This window comes from Helianthus annuus, chromosome 4 (assembly GCF_002127325.2).
Source record: "Helianthus annuus cultivar XRQ/B chromosome 4, HanXRQr2.0-SUNRISE, whole genome shotgun sequence".
Classification (NCBI taxonomy): domain Eukaryota; kingdom Viridiplantae; phylum Streptophyta; class Magnoliopsida; order Asterales; family Asteraceae; genus Helianthus; species Helianthus annuus.
The window spans coordinates 127835516-127852609 of NC_035436.2; the positions used below are offsets into that span (position 1 = coordinate 127835516).

General features: G+C 38.2%; 2 protein-coding genes across 2 annotated transcripts; one reads left to right on the plus strand and one right to left on the minus strand.

The window, feature by feature from the left end:
- Positions 1-6184: 6184 nt before the first annotated feature.
- LOC110936442 (U-box domain-containing protein 44) lies at positions 6185-12273 on the plus strand. The gene is made up of 5 exons (XM_022178833.2): positions 6185-6275; positions 7581-8817; positions 9268-9571; positions 9697-10187; positions 11236-12273. The coding sequence occupies exons 2-5, from the start codon at positions 7612-7614 to the stop codon at positions 12223-12225; spliced, it is 2991 nt and encodes a 996-aa protein (XP_022034525.1). The 5' UTR covers positions 6185-6275; positions 7581-7611; the 3' UTR covers positions 12226-12273.
- A 178-nt stretch (positions 12274-12451) lies between these two features.
- LOC110936443 (oligopeptide transporter 6) lies at positions 12452-16761 on the minus strand. Its single transcript, XM_022178835.2, has 6 exons — positions 16202-16761; positions 16017-16114; positions 14073-14642; positions 13628-13892; positions 13362-13544; positions 12452-13268 (listed from the first exon to the last, which is right to left on the minus strand). The coding sequence occupies exons 1-6, from the start codon at positions 16667-16669 to the stop codon at positions 12651-12653; spliced, it is 2202 nt and encodes a 733-aa protein (XP_022034527.1). The 5' UTR covers positions 16670-16761; the 3' UTR covers positions 12452-12650.
- Between the last annotated feature and the right edge of the window lie 333 nt (positions 16762-17094).

Genomic DNA, 17094 nt, shown 5'->3' on the forward strand with positions numbered 1-17094 from the left:
ATGATTAATAATGTATATACTTACAGGGAAGAGGAAAGGATACAGACAAAGGTCACAATGTACATTGCGTAATTGATGCTGAAACCACGGATGGTACGGTGGTTGAAAAGATGGCAAAAGTTTTAAGAGAAAGCAGAGTTGCAAAAGCTTTATCTAACAGAACTGCGGTTTATGAGTCCCATGTTAGAGCTTTCTGGGACACAGCAAGATATGAAGAAACAGACAAAATGATACACGCAGTATTGAGAAAGAAGGACCAAGCTGGAAAAGACATAGATGTGGAGTTTGAGTTTGGTGTTGGAGATGTTAGGAGAGTTCTTGATTTACAAGATTCTGATGATGATCCAACAATCATGTCAGAACGTCTTGTTAAAGGGTTGTGGTGTAGAATGGGATTCACTGGGCATATAAATGGAAAAATGCTTAAAAGGAATTTTTCAAAGGCTTACCGGTACTTAATGCATTGCATGGTGCATTCAATGTCACACAGAAAAGGAGCATATGATGAAGTACCCGATTACATCATGAACTTCATTGCTAGCCTGGTTTTGAACATAAAGTATAATATTTCTCAAGTGTTCTTTGAGTACATGAAAGAAAATTGCAAAAATGAATTAGATAGATACATCATGTACCCTAGGTTCATCATGATGTTAATCAATGATAAGATCAAGGATCTTCCAAGGAACAGTGATGATATCATGGAGCTGAGTAGTGTAAACTATAATACAATTGGAAGAATCACCAAGGAAAAGGATGCAAAAACAAAACAGATATATGCAGAATCAAGGATATAAATTATGTTGCTCCTGAGAATGAGAAATGGAGACATGATAATAGTGATTCAGACAATGAAAATGACAAGATGAGCGAGATGACTGAGAAAAAGACTAGACGGTGGTGTGTGAGAGATGGAAAACGAAAGAGAACACCTAAGTCATCCCCTGCAGTTACCATTCCAAAGGATGGAGATAAGGGTATAGTGAAAGGGGGAGCCTTAAGATAGTTAGAATTTATGTTTAAGTAAATATTTTTAACATCTCTGTTAATATTTGTTTTGTAGGGTCTTCTGGAGAACCGTAGCAGAGATTGATTGATGAAACTGTCTTAGAGCCATCTGTGGTCATTGAGCAAGGAGTTGATCTTCTGAACCAATCATTTGAAAGTTATCTGAAAAGGAATGAGGAAGTAGCAGCACAAAAAGCTCAAGGATCAAGTGCTCAAGATCCTGAAGACGAGGATCAAGATAATTCAAGTGAGGATGATTCTGAAGCAACTCAATCAGAATCAGAATTGGATCCAACAACTCTTGGAAGAGGGAAAGCTCAATTAAAGAAGAAGTCGTTAAAGAAAAAGAAAACATCAGATGAAAAAGATTCACCTTATGATCCTAATCATCCAAAGAAACAAATAAAGAAGCGTAAAGCAGTACAAGCTGGAGTTATTCCAAGAAATGTTAGAGCAAAGAAAGCTAGTGCTGAACCATCAAAAGAAAAGGGAGGAAAGACAGAAAAACATGTTCAGAAATCAAAGGATCAAACTGTTGAAACTCCAAAGGAACCTGAGATACAAAGTACTGAAGAACCTGTGGTGAAAACTCAGAGAAGAACTGGAGGTGATGATGATTATGTAGAAATTACTGGATTCAAAGCTGCTAGTCCTCGACCTCCTCTACAAGACAAACCAGAATCATCTCAACAGAAAGAAACAGCTTTTGATTACATGTTTGAAGGGCTTAATACTGCATCAGGGATATTCACTGAAGACATTCCTGAAGATGACTATGATATGTTCAACAATGAAGCGGTTAAAGAATTGATACAAAAGGTCAACAAGCTGGAAAAGGAAAAAGCTAAAACAGAATTAGAGCGTGATATTCTGAAGAAACAGGTTGACAATCTGATGAAAGCTTCTGATCAAGTCAGAGCAGTATTGTTAGACCAAGAAGAAGCAATGAACAAAATGAAGGATGAAGCTCATGATAATTCAAAGTTGTTTGAACTGTTGACGACAGAGATCGCTTCGTTGAATGTGAAGATAAAGAATTTGGAAGATGTAAATCAAACACTTAATCAGCTTCTCAGTGAGATGAGTGAAGCTTCATCAAATGAAATGAAGGCGATGAAGTTGGAAATGGAAGCCATGAAGGCAGACAAAGTAATGAAAGATGAACAACTTCATATGCTATACTCTTTCATGGAGAGTCATTTCAAGATGGATGTCCATGCCGCATTCAATGAAATCGAAGTGAAAAGAGCTGAAGAAAGAAGATTGGAACGTGAAAGACGTCTAGCTGAAGAAGCCACACAAAAGAACAAAGGTGTAGTTGATGATACTCAAGAAGCTGGTGGATCATCAAGTCAACCTGAGATTGGTGGTTCATCAAACCAAGAAGATATAGAGATGGTTGAAGTTGAAGATGTTTAGGAACAAGTTGATCAAGACTTCATGTTGGTTGGTGAGTCTTCTGAACCTTTGAATGCTGAAAATGTTCTTAAAAAAGTGGCTGTTATTCAAAGAAAGAAAAAGGCTAGAGAAGTGTTGTTGCTAGAATGGAAGACACAACAATTTGTTCTTGTTGGTAAAGCCTACACAGTGCCATATAATGCAAAAGAAGTAGCTCGACAATTAAAGTTTTATGATAGAAAAAGAAAGGGAAAGATAGCACGTGGAGAAATCATCGATGAAGATTCTGATATAGAAATATTTGGAGATGAAGAAGAAGAAAATGAAGATGATAATGATGAGAAGGATGACAAGCCTGATGATCATGATGATAAAGATGATAAGGGAGATGATGATAACGATCAGGGTGCTTCCGGGTTATTGACCAGAGATCCAATTGTTCAAGAAAGAATCAATGAATTAATGAATGATGAAATCAATGAATAAGAGGATGACGTACAAAATGAAGCATCATCATCAGGAAAACAACATGTTGATCAGGTATTTCTCTCAAACCCAACTGTTATTTACTTGAATGTTCAACAAGAAGGTGAGGTTGAAGTTAGAAGAACTAGAGCCGAAATGCTAGAAGAGTTGGGGTTAGAAGAAGGAAAGTTTAAGTTTGATATTGAGGACGAGATTCCTCAGTCACCAGCAAAAGACTTCGAGTCCAGATATGCATATGAAGCAGATCACTATGATGATGTGATTGTTGAAGATGCTTCAGATTCTTCCGCAGATGAAATTGATTTTCACTATGCTGGGGTTGATGAAACGTTTCCTTCATTGGCTGAGATGTTTAAAGACAGAAATGAAGATGAAATTAAAAGGAAGATTGTTGAAAAGATCTCCACGGAAGGTGTTCCTGAAACTATTCCGAGAGAGATTCTTGCAGAAGAAAGAAAGAAATGGTTCAAAAATATGCCTAAAGAAAGAAAAACTCTCAGAGCTCTCCAGTACTTCACTCACAACAAAAATCTATCATGGGGAGATATTCTATCGTGGGGATACCTTGAAGATTTCAGAGTGTATGCCATCAGGAGAGAAGAAGGAGTTCAATACTTCGAGTTCTTATCTGATATTAGTTCTCTACCATGGTGGGATGTGGATGAGTTAGTAAAGACAAAGAACATCAAGCAGTTCTACTATGGTCTTTAAGTTCGTCAACATGATCAAGATCTGTGGAACTACATTAAATGGCAAGCAAATAATGGCTATCCTGATTGGAAGCCACAGTATCCAAGGCAGATTGTCACATACTTGGAAAACAGAGAGAAAGATATAACTCTGGATGTAAAGCTGCCCAAGTGTTTGAAGAACATGCCTCTCAGAGCCATCGAGCAAGATTTTCATGATCTATTTCAGGGATGGTTTTATAATGGAACAACAGCTGAGGCAAGGCTAATCAACTGCTCAAAGAAAGACACTGATTGCTTGTTCCTTAACAAGATTGTCTATGAGAAGAGAGACAAGGCTCAAGCAATGCAATATCAAGGGATTGTGGATGTATGCTTCGCTCAAGACATCAATTCAGGTAGATATTGGAAGTCTAAATGGAGAGACATTGAAATTGATGAGTTCTTGAAAAGATACAAGTGCAGTCAAAGATCTAAAGAGATAGCTAAGAGAGCAACTGAATTGGGAAGACGAAAAATGGGGTTTGTACCTCCAACAGATCAGACGCCAATTGAATCTGAAGAAAACAAGATTCCAAAATGGGATCGAAAGCGTGATGGTGACCCAGAGTACAGGAAATGGTGGATGACTGAAGGTAGACACAAAAGACGAAGAATGTTAGAAGAAAGAGAGGAAAAGAGAAGACAAAAGGTTAAAGAGCGAAGACGGAACAGGAAGAAATAAAGACTATACTGGAAGGAACTACAGCTACATCCGAGGGGGAGTCTGTTAGTGTATACGTATGTAGCTTCCGTTAGTATGTAGTCATATTTTGTAATGTTTGTAAACAATATATGTATGTATGTATGTTAGATAGTTTAGTAGATCAGGATATGGCACGTAAATGTTAAGTGCTGACTTTTGTTGACCATGCTAACCGATCGGCTAGCCCAGCCGATCGAACAGGCAAACCGATCGAACAGGATATTCGATCAAACAGCAGGTCAGCCGATCGGCTAGCCCAGCCGATCGGCCAGCACTCTCTCTATCCTGATGCTACTGCCTATAAATAGCTAGTCGAACTGTTCATTTGTAACTTTTGCTATTTTGACTCTCTGGCGAACTCATGTCAGTCTGACCTTTCAAAGGAGCTCTTGTACTTTCATATTCGATTAATGAAAGATCAGACAATATTTGAGAGTTGAATTTGTTATCGTACATCTGTAGTTTGATTCAATGAATTCCGCGCATTGATCATATCCGATTCATCTAAGTTCCAGTCGATCAGATCCTGTTCAAAAGGGACCTAACACGCGTTAATTCAACAATCGATCAGAGATGATATCTTTGCATTACTAAATTATGATGGATCATCAAAGTCTGTGTGGGAAGCTTTGCGAGTGAAAGCTGAGGGATGATTGTTGTTGACGAGGATGCCGATGATATGGATGGTGTTTGAGTGGCGTATGTTGTTTGGTTGAAGGTGTGCAAAGTACAACGCGTGTGAGATGGAAGTAGACCAGTTGCACCTGAACAACATTGAACGTTCAAGAAGTTGACCAATGTGAAAAGGGTTTGTTCTGTTTGTTGTCGTTTTTGGCGTAGGATTAAGTGATCATTCTTGGTTTTTTTATTCATCGGATCAAAAATTGATTTAGAAAATATCGATTTGTGGTAATTGATCCTTTCTATATGCAGTCTGTGGAAACTAAATACTTGATTTTCCTATTTATAACAATCTGAGTCCAATTTATTAACAATTGCAACAATTTGAGTCCAACTAACTAACTCTGTTAGATTTCCTCAGTTATTTTTTTAAGAAATGATGACTTATCACAATCTTCAATTTCCACTTCACCACATCAACCCCACTTTCTCTCTCTATTCTACTCCAACTTCACCTCCACTCCATCATCACCACTCTACCTCCACCACCACAACTACTGCACCTCCACCACCACAAAGATCATATTCTTTAATCATAACTTGAACAATCCTTTAATCAATATAAAAAAAAAAGTTTCATGCAGACCAACATAAGCAAAACCCCAAAGATTCAATATTTTCAAGAACTGAAGCATAAATAAGGGAATTCTTGAATGGGAAGATCAATTTTGCATGTTCTTTCGAGCAAACTTTGACTTGATGTTGGTGCTTTCATTGGTTGTATATATATATATTTTCCACAACTGCATAGCCTCTAAACATGTATGATCATTCTTTAGGTATGTTTGAATGCGTGTTTTAAAACAAAAAACATCTAAAACTAACAATACGTTTAAGCTAAAATAAAAACACCCATTAAAAAATTTGACTCACATTTTGACTCAAGTGGTTAAAAGTTAAAACCACTAAAACACAACTATTTGTAACCGAAACTATAAAAATTATTTAATAGAAATAAAATAATGATATATGAAAATTATTTAATAGAAATAAAATAATGAGAAGATGTGCCAAGTCAAAAGTCAAAATGGTTGACTACCACGTCAATTTGCAAGAAACAAAAGGAGGGAAAAATGAAAAATCTTGTAGATTTCGTAGCAATTCATGACCAAACCGCGTCAAATTATGTGAATGTATGCATTAATTTCACGACTTTGAAGTCAAACCACTTGGTTTACTTCATTTGTGATTCCAATCAATCCACGCATCATCTTCTCCGGCTCACTCTGCCTGCCGGATGTCCTTCTTATTGATCGGAGCTTTATTAGGTAATACCAACTTAACCTGTAATTTTTACCCTTTCCAACTGTATATTACTACCTTAATTACAGTTTTTAGGAATAAGGAAAACCCATGTTTGTGTTTGTGATTGGGAATTGAATGTTGGGATATGTGTGTGCTTGGTGGAAGAGATACTTAAGAGTTATGATGAACTGGATTATTTAGGCCGGAGGGTGTGGTATAAAGCCTTTATCACGCCACATCAGCGCCAGTGCCATGTCACATAGGGAGTTTTAAAGCCTCACTCTTTAACTTGCATATGCAATGGTTTAAACTTTAAAGCCCCTGTTAAACAAAATAAAAAAATAATAAAGAGAAGAGATTTGATTGGTTGAAAAGAATGGGCCCCACCTTCAAAGCCATTTTCTGGCCATTAGCGTGTTGGCGGACAAGGGGTAGCGCCCCCTTGGTAACATGCAGGAGGAGGGGGAGGGCGCCAAAATTGCTGATCTGGCGGGGTGGCGCGATGCCACACCTTGTGGCCTTATTGTGTTCATTAAGATTGAATGCTTGGTTCAATAATATCATCTCAATTGCACTTTTAGGTCTCCACTTTTGCAGAGTTTCCATGTCCTTGTTGCAATTCAAGTTGGTTGTTGTTCCATGTTGGTTTTTGAAAGTTGGTTGTGTAAGAGTAGCAACATAATGGGTGTTTGGATTTTAGCTTTGACGCATTGTTAGTTTTAGATATTTTTGTTTTAAAACGCGCATCCAAACATACCTAAAGTTTAATCGAGACTAAAGTAGTCCGATATGCTGTCTCACTTTTTGTCTTGTGGAACAAAGGCAAAATATATAAAGTATCTGATTGGATCTTGTTTCTTGGTTTATTTGATCATGTATCGCTTGTTCTTTGGGTTTAAAACTAAAATATATACAACTATGACCATCTTCATTTCGGAAGCCTGTGGTCCGTCATGGAAGAGCGTCTACAAATCCGTCTGTAAGGGCATGCCCGTAAGGAGGATGTGACAGGGGGAGCAGGGGCGGATATAGCTAATACAAAAGGGTAGCCCCCGCTACCACTTGACGCTCCGGCGGTAGTGTAAATTTGGAAAAATTTGATGTTTTATTTTATTTCGTTACCCTTTTTTAAGAACATTGCCCCTTTAAGAATTTTCTAGATCCGCCACTGAGGGGGAGTGTGTCGCCTGTGAAGAGGAGGCCGGTCACACGGGCAGTCCCCCTCCCACTACAATAAGTTTAAACTCAAATCCAAACACCCATTATGTTGCTACACTTTTGTGAATCAATGATTGACTACTAACTCAGTTTATGGTCTTGAATCTCAGCTGCTTTGGAACATCTTGACTCTTGAAGATCATGAGTTCTAATGCACCAGCTTCCGACATTCTTTCCGGGGCTATTTCAAACACACTCGAGACAATTAACGCCACAAAATGCGTCCATCTGCAAAAGGAAAATTTCAAGAAACTTGCATCCTACTTGGAGAAAACAGCTTCCATATTACAACAACTAACTAAACTCAACTTCAATGATTCTGCAGCCTTAAAAACCGCCATTAACGCGCTTACTAAACACGTTTCAGAAGCTAAAACACTCGCTTTCGAATGCACCACCAGGAACAAAATCTACCTCCTGCTCAACTCCAAAACGATTGTAACAACCTTGGAAAAGAACACGAAAGATCTCGGTGGTGCCTTGACTCTGTTAGCTCCTTTGTTCTCTTTCAATGGAGTCGGTCAAGAAATCATCAAGCTGTCAAACATAATGACGGATTCCAAGTATCGAACAAGACCTGTAGAAGATGAAATCAAAGAAAAGATCCAACTGGGGATCCGAGAGAGAAACGCTGACAGATCGTTCACGAACAATTTGCTCGTTTTGATCGCGGATGCAATCGGGATTTCAACAGAACAGTCGGTTTTGAGAACAGAGTATGAAGAGTTCAAAAACGAAATGGAAAACATGGAGATGACAGCTGACGTGGCGGAGTCGTTACAGATTGAACAGATTGTTGGGTTGTTAGGAAAAGCTGATATCCTTGCAACGGTAAAAGAGCGGGAAAATAAGTATTTCAGTAAACGAAATTCACTGGGAAGGCAACCGTTAGAAGCGTTGCAATCATTTTACTGTCCCATCACTGGCGACGTGATGGAAGATCCTGTGGAAACGCCGTCGGGACATAGCTTTGAGCGAGGCGCGATTGAGAAATGGTTAGCGGAGGAAAACAGTCTCTGTCCGGTTACTAAAACGCCGTTGAAAACGTCGGCTTTGAGGACGAACAAGACACTCCGGCAGTCGATTGAAGAATGGAGAGACCGGAACACTATGATCGTCATCGGGTCCATGAAGTCAAGAATTTTATCTAATGAAGATGAAGAAGTAATAATCTGTTTGGGGAAATTGCAGGATTTGTTATTGGAAAGAGATCTTCATCAAGAATGGGTGATGATGGAGGATTATTTGCCGGTTCTTGTTTCTCTTCTTTCTACCAAGAATTTTCAAATTAGATCACGTGTTCTTGTTATTCTCCGCATCCTTGCAACCAACCATGATGACAGGAAGGTACGCGATGGTCGGGTCGGGTTGTGTTTGAACAACAAACACTTTTTTTCTTTTATAATTTATTAGTTGTTACAATAACCGGAGGTTCAATGCAGAAATTAAAGGGTTTTGGATGAAACTTTCAAAAACAAAAGATAAATGTAGATTGACCAAAATACCCCTGAGTTAACTGACTTTTTTGGACGGAGTTAGGTGGTTGAACGGAAATGGCAAAAAATGAAAGCCTCAGGGACACAAACGATAAAAAACTTTTGGACTGAACATGCAAAAGTGACCAAAACACAGGGACTAAAATGGCAATTAACTCTGTTTCATTCGACCCGTTTGAGATAAAACACAACCCGGCTCAACCTGCTTTTAAGTAAATGGGTCAAAAAATTAGATTAAACACACATCCAAACACCCTGTAAAGATTAATAAGCTCATCATCTACGATTGTTAAACTTGCAGGAAAGAATAGCAAAAACGGATGATGCCATCAAACTAATCGTGTGTTCCCTTGCGCGAAAGATAGAAGAAAGTAAGTTGGCGTTACAATTACTAACGGAGTTATCAGACAACGATTTGGCACGTAACATGATTGGGGACAGTCAAGGGAGCATACTTCTTCTTGTAACCATATCAGGCGGTGATGATCTTCAAGCGGCAAACGATGCAAAACGACTTTTGGATAATCTTTCTTTTCTTAATCAGAATATCGTGCAGATGGCCAAGGCTAATTATTTCGGACCTTTGCTTCATCTTCTTGCTTCAGGTAAATAACCGTCAATTATCAAACTTAAACAGACTATCGGGTCAGGTTTGACTTTTGAGGTCAAACTTTAAAGCTACTTTTGCAATTAAAATGTACATGTAACCATTTAGGTTGAATCAATGCAGGGTCAGAAAGTGTTCAACGGTTGATGGTTGAAACATTATCAGAACTCGAGATGACGGATCATGGAAAACTTATGGTTTGTGAGAACGGTACAGTTGAGTTACTCGTTACTATGCTCTCTCACGACGATATAGATATGAGAAAAGCCGCCATTTTAGCCCTCGAGAAACTCTCGGGTGTGCCACAAAACGGATTAAAAATAATTAAACAAAATGCAACCGAGATCTTGTTGGGAATACTCTTTCGTGAGAGCTTGTCAATCCCGAGCCTCGTTGAAAAGATTGTAGCCACAGTTATGAATCTAGCATTATCATTAACTTCCCAAGATGCTGATCACCCGGAGATTCTATTTTTGGAAACTGAAGAAGAGGTTTATAAATTGTTTTCTTTAATCTCGTTGCACGGTCCAAATGTTCAACAATATGTTCTCAGAACATTTCTTGCAGTTTGTCAGTCTTCTTCGGGTTTGAACATCAGGAAAATTTTACGGAAGGTGCGTTTTTTTATAAATTAACTCTGATTTCAACCCGCGTATTTAACTATTTAGTATTTATACACATGTTGATTCCGCATGTTTTATCTCTAGCTGGTTAGATAGTTAAAAAATAAATAATGAATTAGAGAAAAAGGAAATGGGTCAAATGAGTTGTAAAATGGAAATCACCTAAAGTTTGTTTTGAAGGATTAATGTCATGTATACCCTTCTTATAGCTTAATTACATATTTACCCTCCAAACTTCGTAATATCATATTTACTCTCTCAAAGCTCTCATATTCTTATATTTACTCGTTCCACTATATATTAACTCATAGTTATTAAAGGCGCTAGGCGCATAGGCCTCGCTTGGGGCCTAGGCGCAAGGCGCAAGAAAAAGCGAGGGCCTGAGAAAAGAAAAGCTCACGATGAAAAAAAAATGAAAAATATGTATGTATTAGAAAAATAATAATATTCTTCAAATAAAATAAACAAAAGTTATTATATAACATTTGATATCCTATATTTTGTACCAAAAGTTCTAAAATATATAGTGTACTGGTTTAGAAAAGTAGTTTGCCTTAGATAAAAGTAGAAACCTAGCTAGAATTTTTCCGGAAAATATCGGAAATCTAGGAATCTCGTTGAAATATGCGCCCGAACCATCACCTGGAGAATTAAAGCGCAATTGCCTCGACTCGCCTGGAAAATGGGCCTAGGCGCAAGAGGCGATGGCTTTTAACAGCTATGAAATTAACCATAAGTTAAGTATAACACGTTTTCACTGATTAAACATATAGGAACACATTTTCTGTAGATTGTCTCGGCGCATAATGAATGCTCTCTTAATTTATTTGGGTAAATATAATAGTTTTAGTATTTTGAAGTGGTGGGATATTAATAATGAATCGTGGAGGGGTAAATAAAGAAATTTTGATATGAATTTGTTGCTATTTTTATGCATATAACCTTCTAAATCGTTTTTAAACTAAGATTGTTACTCATATATTATAGTTCTTGTAATAATATAACAATTTAGGTACTCATACATGTTCACTTTCAACAGATTTGTTCTGTACAAGTACTGGTCCAATTATGTGAACACGAAAACCAAACTGTTCGATCAAATTCTGTGAAACTATTCTGTATCTTAACCAAAGATGGAGACGATGAAGCTTTCATGGAACATGTGGGGCCCAAATGTGTCGATACTTTGCTTAAAATCATAAACGCTTCTGATAACACTGAAGAAGGTGTTGCTGCAATGGAGATCATCTCTAACCTTCCCAGAAACCCGAAAATGACCCAATGGATTCTTGAAGCCGGGGCACTTGGCGTGATCATTTCCATTCTCTCTGATCACTTTCACAAACCCGGCATCATAATCGAAAGCGCTTCTGGTGCTCTGTGTCGGTTCACCATTTCGTCTGATCAAGAACTGCAAAAAAAGGTGGCAGAAACCGGGATTATTACAGTGCTCGTAAACATGTTAGACTCGGGAACTGCTTCGACTAAAAAATATATAGCAGTTTCACTCAGGCAGTTTTCTGAGAGCTCCAACGGTTTAAGCAGGCCCGTTGAGCGAAAACTAAACCTTTTTGCTTGTTGTATAGGGTCACCCGATACGGGTTGTGCAGTCCACACGGGGATATGCACAACCGAGTCGTCGTTTTGCCTTCTTGAAGCTAATGCGATAAAGCCGCTTGTGAAAGTTCTTGATGAACCGGATTTTGGAGCCTGTGAGGCTTCGTTGGATGCTTTGTTGACTTTAGTCAACGGGGAGCAACTGCTGAAGGGTAGTAAGGTGTTGGAAGGTGGTGGTGCGATTGCTAAAATGGTGAAACTGTTGAGTTCGCCGAGTGTGAGGTTGCAGGAGAAAACGTTGGTGGCGTTGGAGAGAATATTCCGGTCGCCGGAGTATAAACAGAAGTATAAAGCGTCGGCACAGATGCCGTTAGTTGAGATTACACAGAGAGGAAGTAGTGGTATGAAATCTGTTGCTGCTAAGATTTTGGCTCATTTGAATGTGCTTCATGAACAGTCATCTTTTTTCTGATTTTTTTTCTTACTCATTTGTTGTATAAATAAAATATTATTCATTGTATTCAAGAGTCAGTTGTGAACTAGTCTATTAATAAATAAAATTTTTAAGTGTGAACATGTTTACAAGCCATGCTCGATCCGGGCCAGGGTTGGCTCGGGATTGAATATTTGAGCCAGCTCAGCTCCGCTCCGCTCAAAATACTCAAAAAAAAAAAAAAAAAAAAAAAAAAACTCAAATATATAAAACAGCTCATATTCATTCAACCAGATTAATGAGTTGAGTTTTTTAAATATCCAGAGATAAATGATTAAAAATTAAAATCCTGTACTTCAATATGAAACCATTAATAAAAGTTCACTTAAACAAGTTCTATATCCAATCATCAACACTAAAAAAACCTAAGTGGAAAAACATAAAGAAACAAGACATTCATCTAACTAACTGAAGACCGGACAACCGGCGACGACAACGCCTGGAGCGGTTGGACAAGCAGCCAGCGGGCAACCTTCACCGCTATTCCCCCACCAGTCAAGCGATACCCCCGGATTTTGCAGCCCAAGGAACAAAAACACACTCATGAAAGCCGTTCCAGCATCAAGACCACCCGCAAGAATATAGTTATATCGTTGCCACGCCTCGGGGTAAAACTTGAAAACAACGTAACCCGAAAGAAACGCCAAAAAGAGCCAGCTCGTGTAGTTGACAGCAGAAGCAGGCGGCATCATTGCGGTGGCACCCAACAACACCGGTAAGTGTATCTTTCGGATCCAAGTTTTTGTTGGGAAACACTTGTGAGCTATCCAGACCAAAAACGGCAAAATCGCTCCGACCAAGAAGAAATAGTTGATCGATGAGTAGACCCCTAGGTTACCAAAGATTCTTTGTGGGCCCACTAGACCCCATATGACCGAAGCGTCGTAAAACACATGGTCCATTGGACACTTCCATTGACTGTCTTTTGGGAGCAGCGCGGTGTTGCAGAGGTTCGGGATGCTTGCCATTAGCATCCATGCGGTTACTTGGTATACGATGACCGATATGATCGTTCCAACAACCTACAAAACAGGGGGGGGGGGGGGTGTTAGTGTTGTTACATTTATATTACTTACATATATTTATATAATAGAGAAATATATATTTAAGCTTACTTGAGCCATGAACATTGCTCTAGGTGGGATCTTCATGTAATGTCCGAGTTTGAAGTCTTGTATAAAGGTCAACGCTTGAACCATGCTGATATAACCGTATACTTTAAAGCACATGTTCGCAACGGGGTATCCAGGATACAAGTAACCCATCATATACTCGGTGATGATGTTCAGGCCCGGTGCCTAGTAACAACAGAATGCAAAAATCGTTAAAAATTCGATAATGAAAGATTCGTTGCGAAATTTGAAACTGTGTATTAGTTTACCTGATTTGTGGTGGCAGCAATTATACCAATGGGAAGTGTAAAGGCTATAGCAACACCACAAGCCAACAACACACCCCACCATGGCAACTGAAGAGTATCAGAATAATGTATACATGCGAATAAAATAAGCGCGACATTCAGCACGAGAATAACAAGAAACCACCACATTGGCACTTGCTTATAGGCCCGCATAAGCCTCGTGTGTACGTCAACTTTCTTAGTATCAGGACCCCCGAATGCACCTTTCGTCTTATCCAGTATTTCCCTGATCAAAGAACAAAAAATGTTGTCTTTCGTTAAACGCGTGTTAAAAAAAAATAATAAATTGGAAAAAAAAAAAACGTTATCTTTTTTTAAACGCGATAAAACCCATGTTAAAAAATCATAGTAAAAGGAAAAAATAAACATTATCTATTGTTAAATGCGATAAGATAAGAGCACGTACCGTCCATGGAAGAGCAAGACATGAACAACGGTTGCAGACAGTGTAGCAAAACCAAGACCATACGTCATGGCGAAAAAAGTACTCATGTACAAATGTCCTTGTTTCTCATAAGCAATCTTATCAAGCTGAAAATTGGAGTTAATAACCGCGGTCGTGTTATAACTAGAACCGTCAGCCTTGAACAGTTCCATCGAGTATAACGGGAAGTTCTTAGCTCTATACAAATTATGCCAGTAAGTCAAAGGTGTCATCACAAACATCACTAAAGCGAACCCGACAGCCACATTCACAGTGGCGAACCATGGGCTAGCCAGGGGACTGCCCAGGTAGGATGCGATGGTGGACCAGTCCAACCCGAATGAGCCCAGTCCAAGCCCGTTTTGGCCCGACCCGAGTTGGCTAACGAGAACAGACTTGCGGTTGATCCAGCATACCCATGAAACTGTTGTTAATATTTGGAATAAATATCCTGGAAAAAGATAATAAGCAAAGCTGCAGATCATGACAATAACGAAAAACTGTGTTCTAGTGGTGCCACCCTTTGGTCTCTTCTCATTCTCGTGCAAAGACCTGTGATAAATAACACATAAATGAAGAATTTTTTCAAAATTTTTGTGTTGACTTTTGTTATGAATGGTGTTGACTTTTGGGCATGATACTTCATAGTTGATACACAAACCTAACAAGAAAAAAGGGGCTCTAACTCGATATCGTATTAAATTTAAGCAAAAATCGGGTTAAATCAAAGAGTAAAATGCACGGATAATCCCTGTGGTTTGGTGAAATTTCACCTTTAGTCCCCAACTTTTCAAAATTACACTCTTAGTCCCTGTGGTTTGACAAGTTGTCACTTGGATAGTCCCCAAAGCGGATGGAGGATAGTTTTCTGGTTAAGTGGGTGTGAAATGACAAGGACTATCTGAGTAACAACTTGTCAAACCAAAGGGACTATCCGAGTAACAACTTGTCAAACTACAGGGACTATCCAAGTAACCTTCATCTGCTTTAGGGACTATCCGAGTAACAACTTGTCAAACCACAGGGACTAAGAGTGTAATTCTAAAAAGTTGGGGACTAAATGTGAAATTTCACCAAACCACAGGGACTATCCCTGCATTTTACTCTAAATCAAAATTAAACCCCTGTTTGAGTCAAGGTGGTCGACGTGAAACTAACGCGTTTATCTAAAATTTATGGGTTTGGGTTCGGTTTTCAGATCCTCTAAACTGTAAGATTGATATTAAGTTATTTTATGGATTTGAGGTCGGGTTCGCAAAATATAACATTAAAAGATTATATTATTTTTAAGAAATGGAATAGTAATTTTTGATGTAAAATTTCAATTAGCAAAATCACTTTTAACATAGGATGCATGTGATATATATGGTATTTATTATGTATTGAACTAAAACATGAATTCATTAAAAACTATAGCTTTTGTATATTTGATTTCTAAAGATGGATTCTGTGACCAATATTTGTTCGCTGAATTTGAAATAAAAAAAAACATGTATTTTGAATAAAAGATAAATATTGTACATATAATTTGAATTCGGTGTGGTTTGAATTGATTCCAAAATTTGAAAATCAAATCTATATAATAATTTGAATTTCAAGCCTAATCCAGGCAATTATTTTATACTCGTGCATATGGAAAGGAAAGAACGATGCGGTTTTGATGCGGTTTTTAACCAGAATAAATTTAGTCCACAAAATATTCTCGGGGAGATAAAATCGAGAGGTTACGCTTGGGTTAAAAATAAATGGGTTAAAAATAAATCATCCTGTAATTATATTAATTGGGCGGATTGGTGTAAATACCCATTTGCCTGTTTGGATGGGGGTGGTGTTGTTTGTTTGGCCTTTTGGGTCGGATGTGTGTTTTAATGAAGTTTATTAAAAAAAAAAAAAAACTTATTTAATTAGAGTCAAATAAGTGCATACCTGAATAAGGAGACCTGGATCAAGTTTGTCGGCCACCACATCTCCCCGGGCTCCACCAAAAACCGCCGGAAAAGTCCAGCCCACCCGAACCCCAAAACCTGCAACGTCCAATATATATTATTATTAAGTTTAATAAACCAAATAATTCTCTTAATAAAATAAATAATAATAATAATAATAATTACCTGAGTGGTAAGCATAACAATAAAGGCAGGAAGAAACGCCAACTCCTTCTTATAAAACAACTTAACCGCACTCAAAATATGCGTAGCATAAACACTTCCAGCGCCAGAATTGGCAAAAATAGTGATCAAAACATGCTCCTTCATATTAAAGGGACCGGGGTTCATCGTAAACTCGCACCACTTCCCTTTAAAAAACACCCGCTTAGTAATGGTTCGAGCCATCAAGTGACCAAGGGGCACCGTAGCCACCTGCGCCGCAATTGAGCTGATGGACAAGGGTTCAGTCCTGTACCAATAAAACTGGTTCACAAACGACAAAACCACACATGTGGTTATACCCAACACCCACATTCTGAATGTGAGTACTGGGACCGTTGGATCATCGGTTTTCGGAACGGTTAGATCGACTTCTTTCACCGGACATTCGTCGGCTGCGTCGTGATCCTGATCAGAGGTTTTTTCAGCCATGTTGAGAATAATAATAAATAAAAGGCTTCTTTCTTTCTACTTTGTGTTTTTATTTATAGGGGAAGAAAAAGATAGATACGGTTTGAGGTAGAATCGTAACGACTGTTTGGATAGATACAGATACCAATCGGAATTAGAGTTTGATAAGGATAATAATACTTTGAATAAAATAAAATAAAATAAAAAGTTACACGTTTGGTCCCTAGACTATCTATAGACCTACCAGTTGGAATTGTTTTGCGTTTTTGATTTAGTTGACTATTTTTGGTTGTTTTGGAATTTTGTTGATTTATTTCCTTAAATGAAGTTTTCACTATTTTTTTGACAGCTTGCAAGGATCTTTTAATTTTATTCTAATTTGGTCACTTGATTTATTTAATAGTCAGTGAACCAAATCCCAACGTTTTTTTTTTTTAATTGTGTTT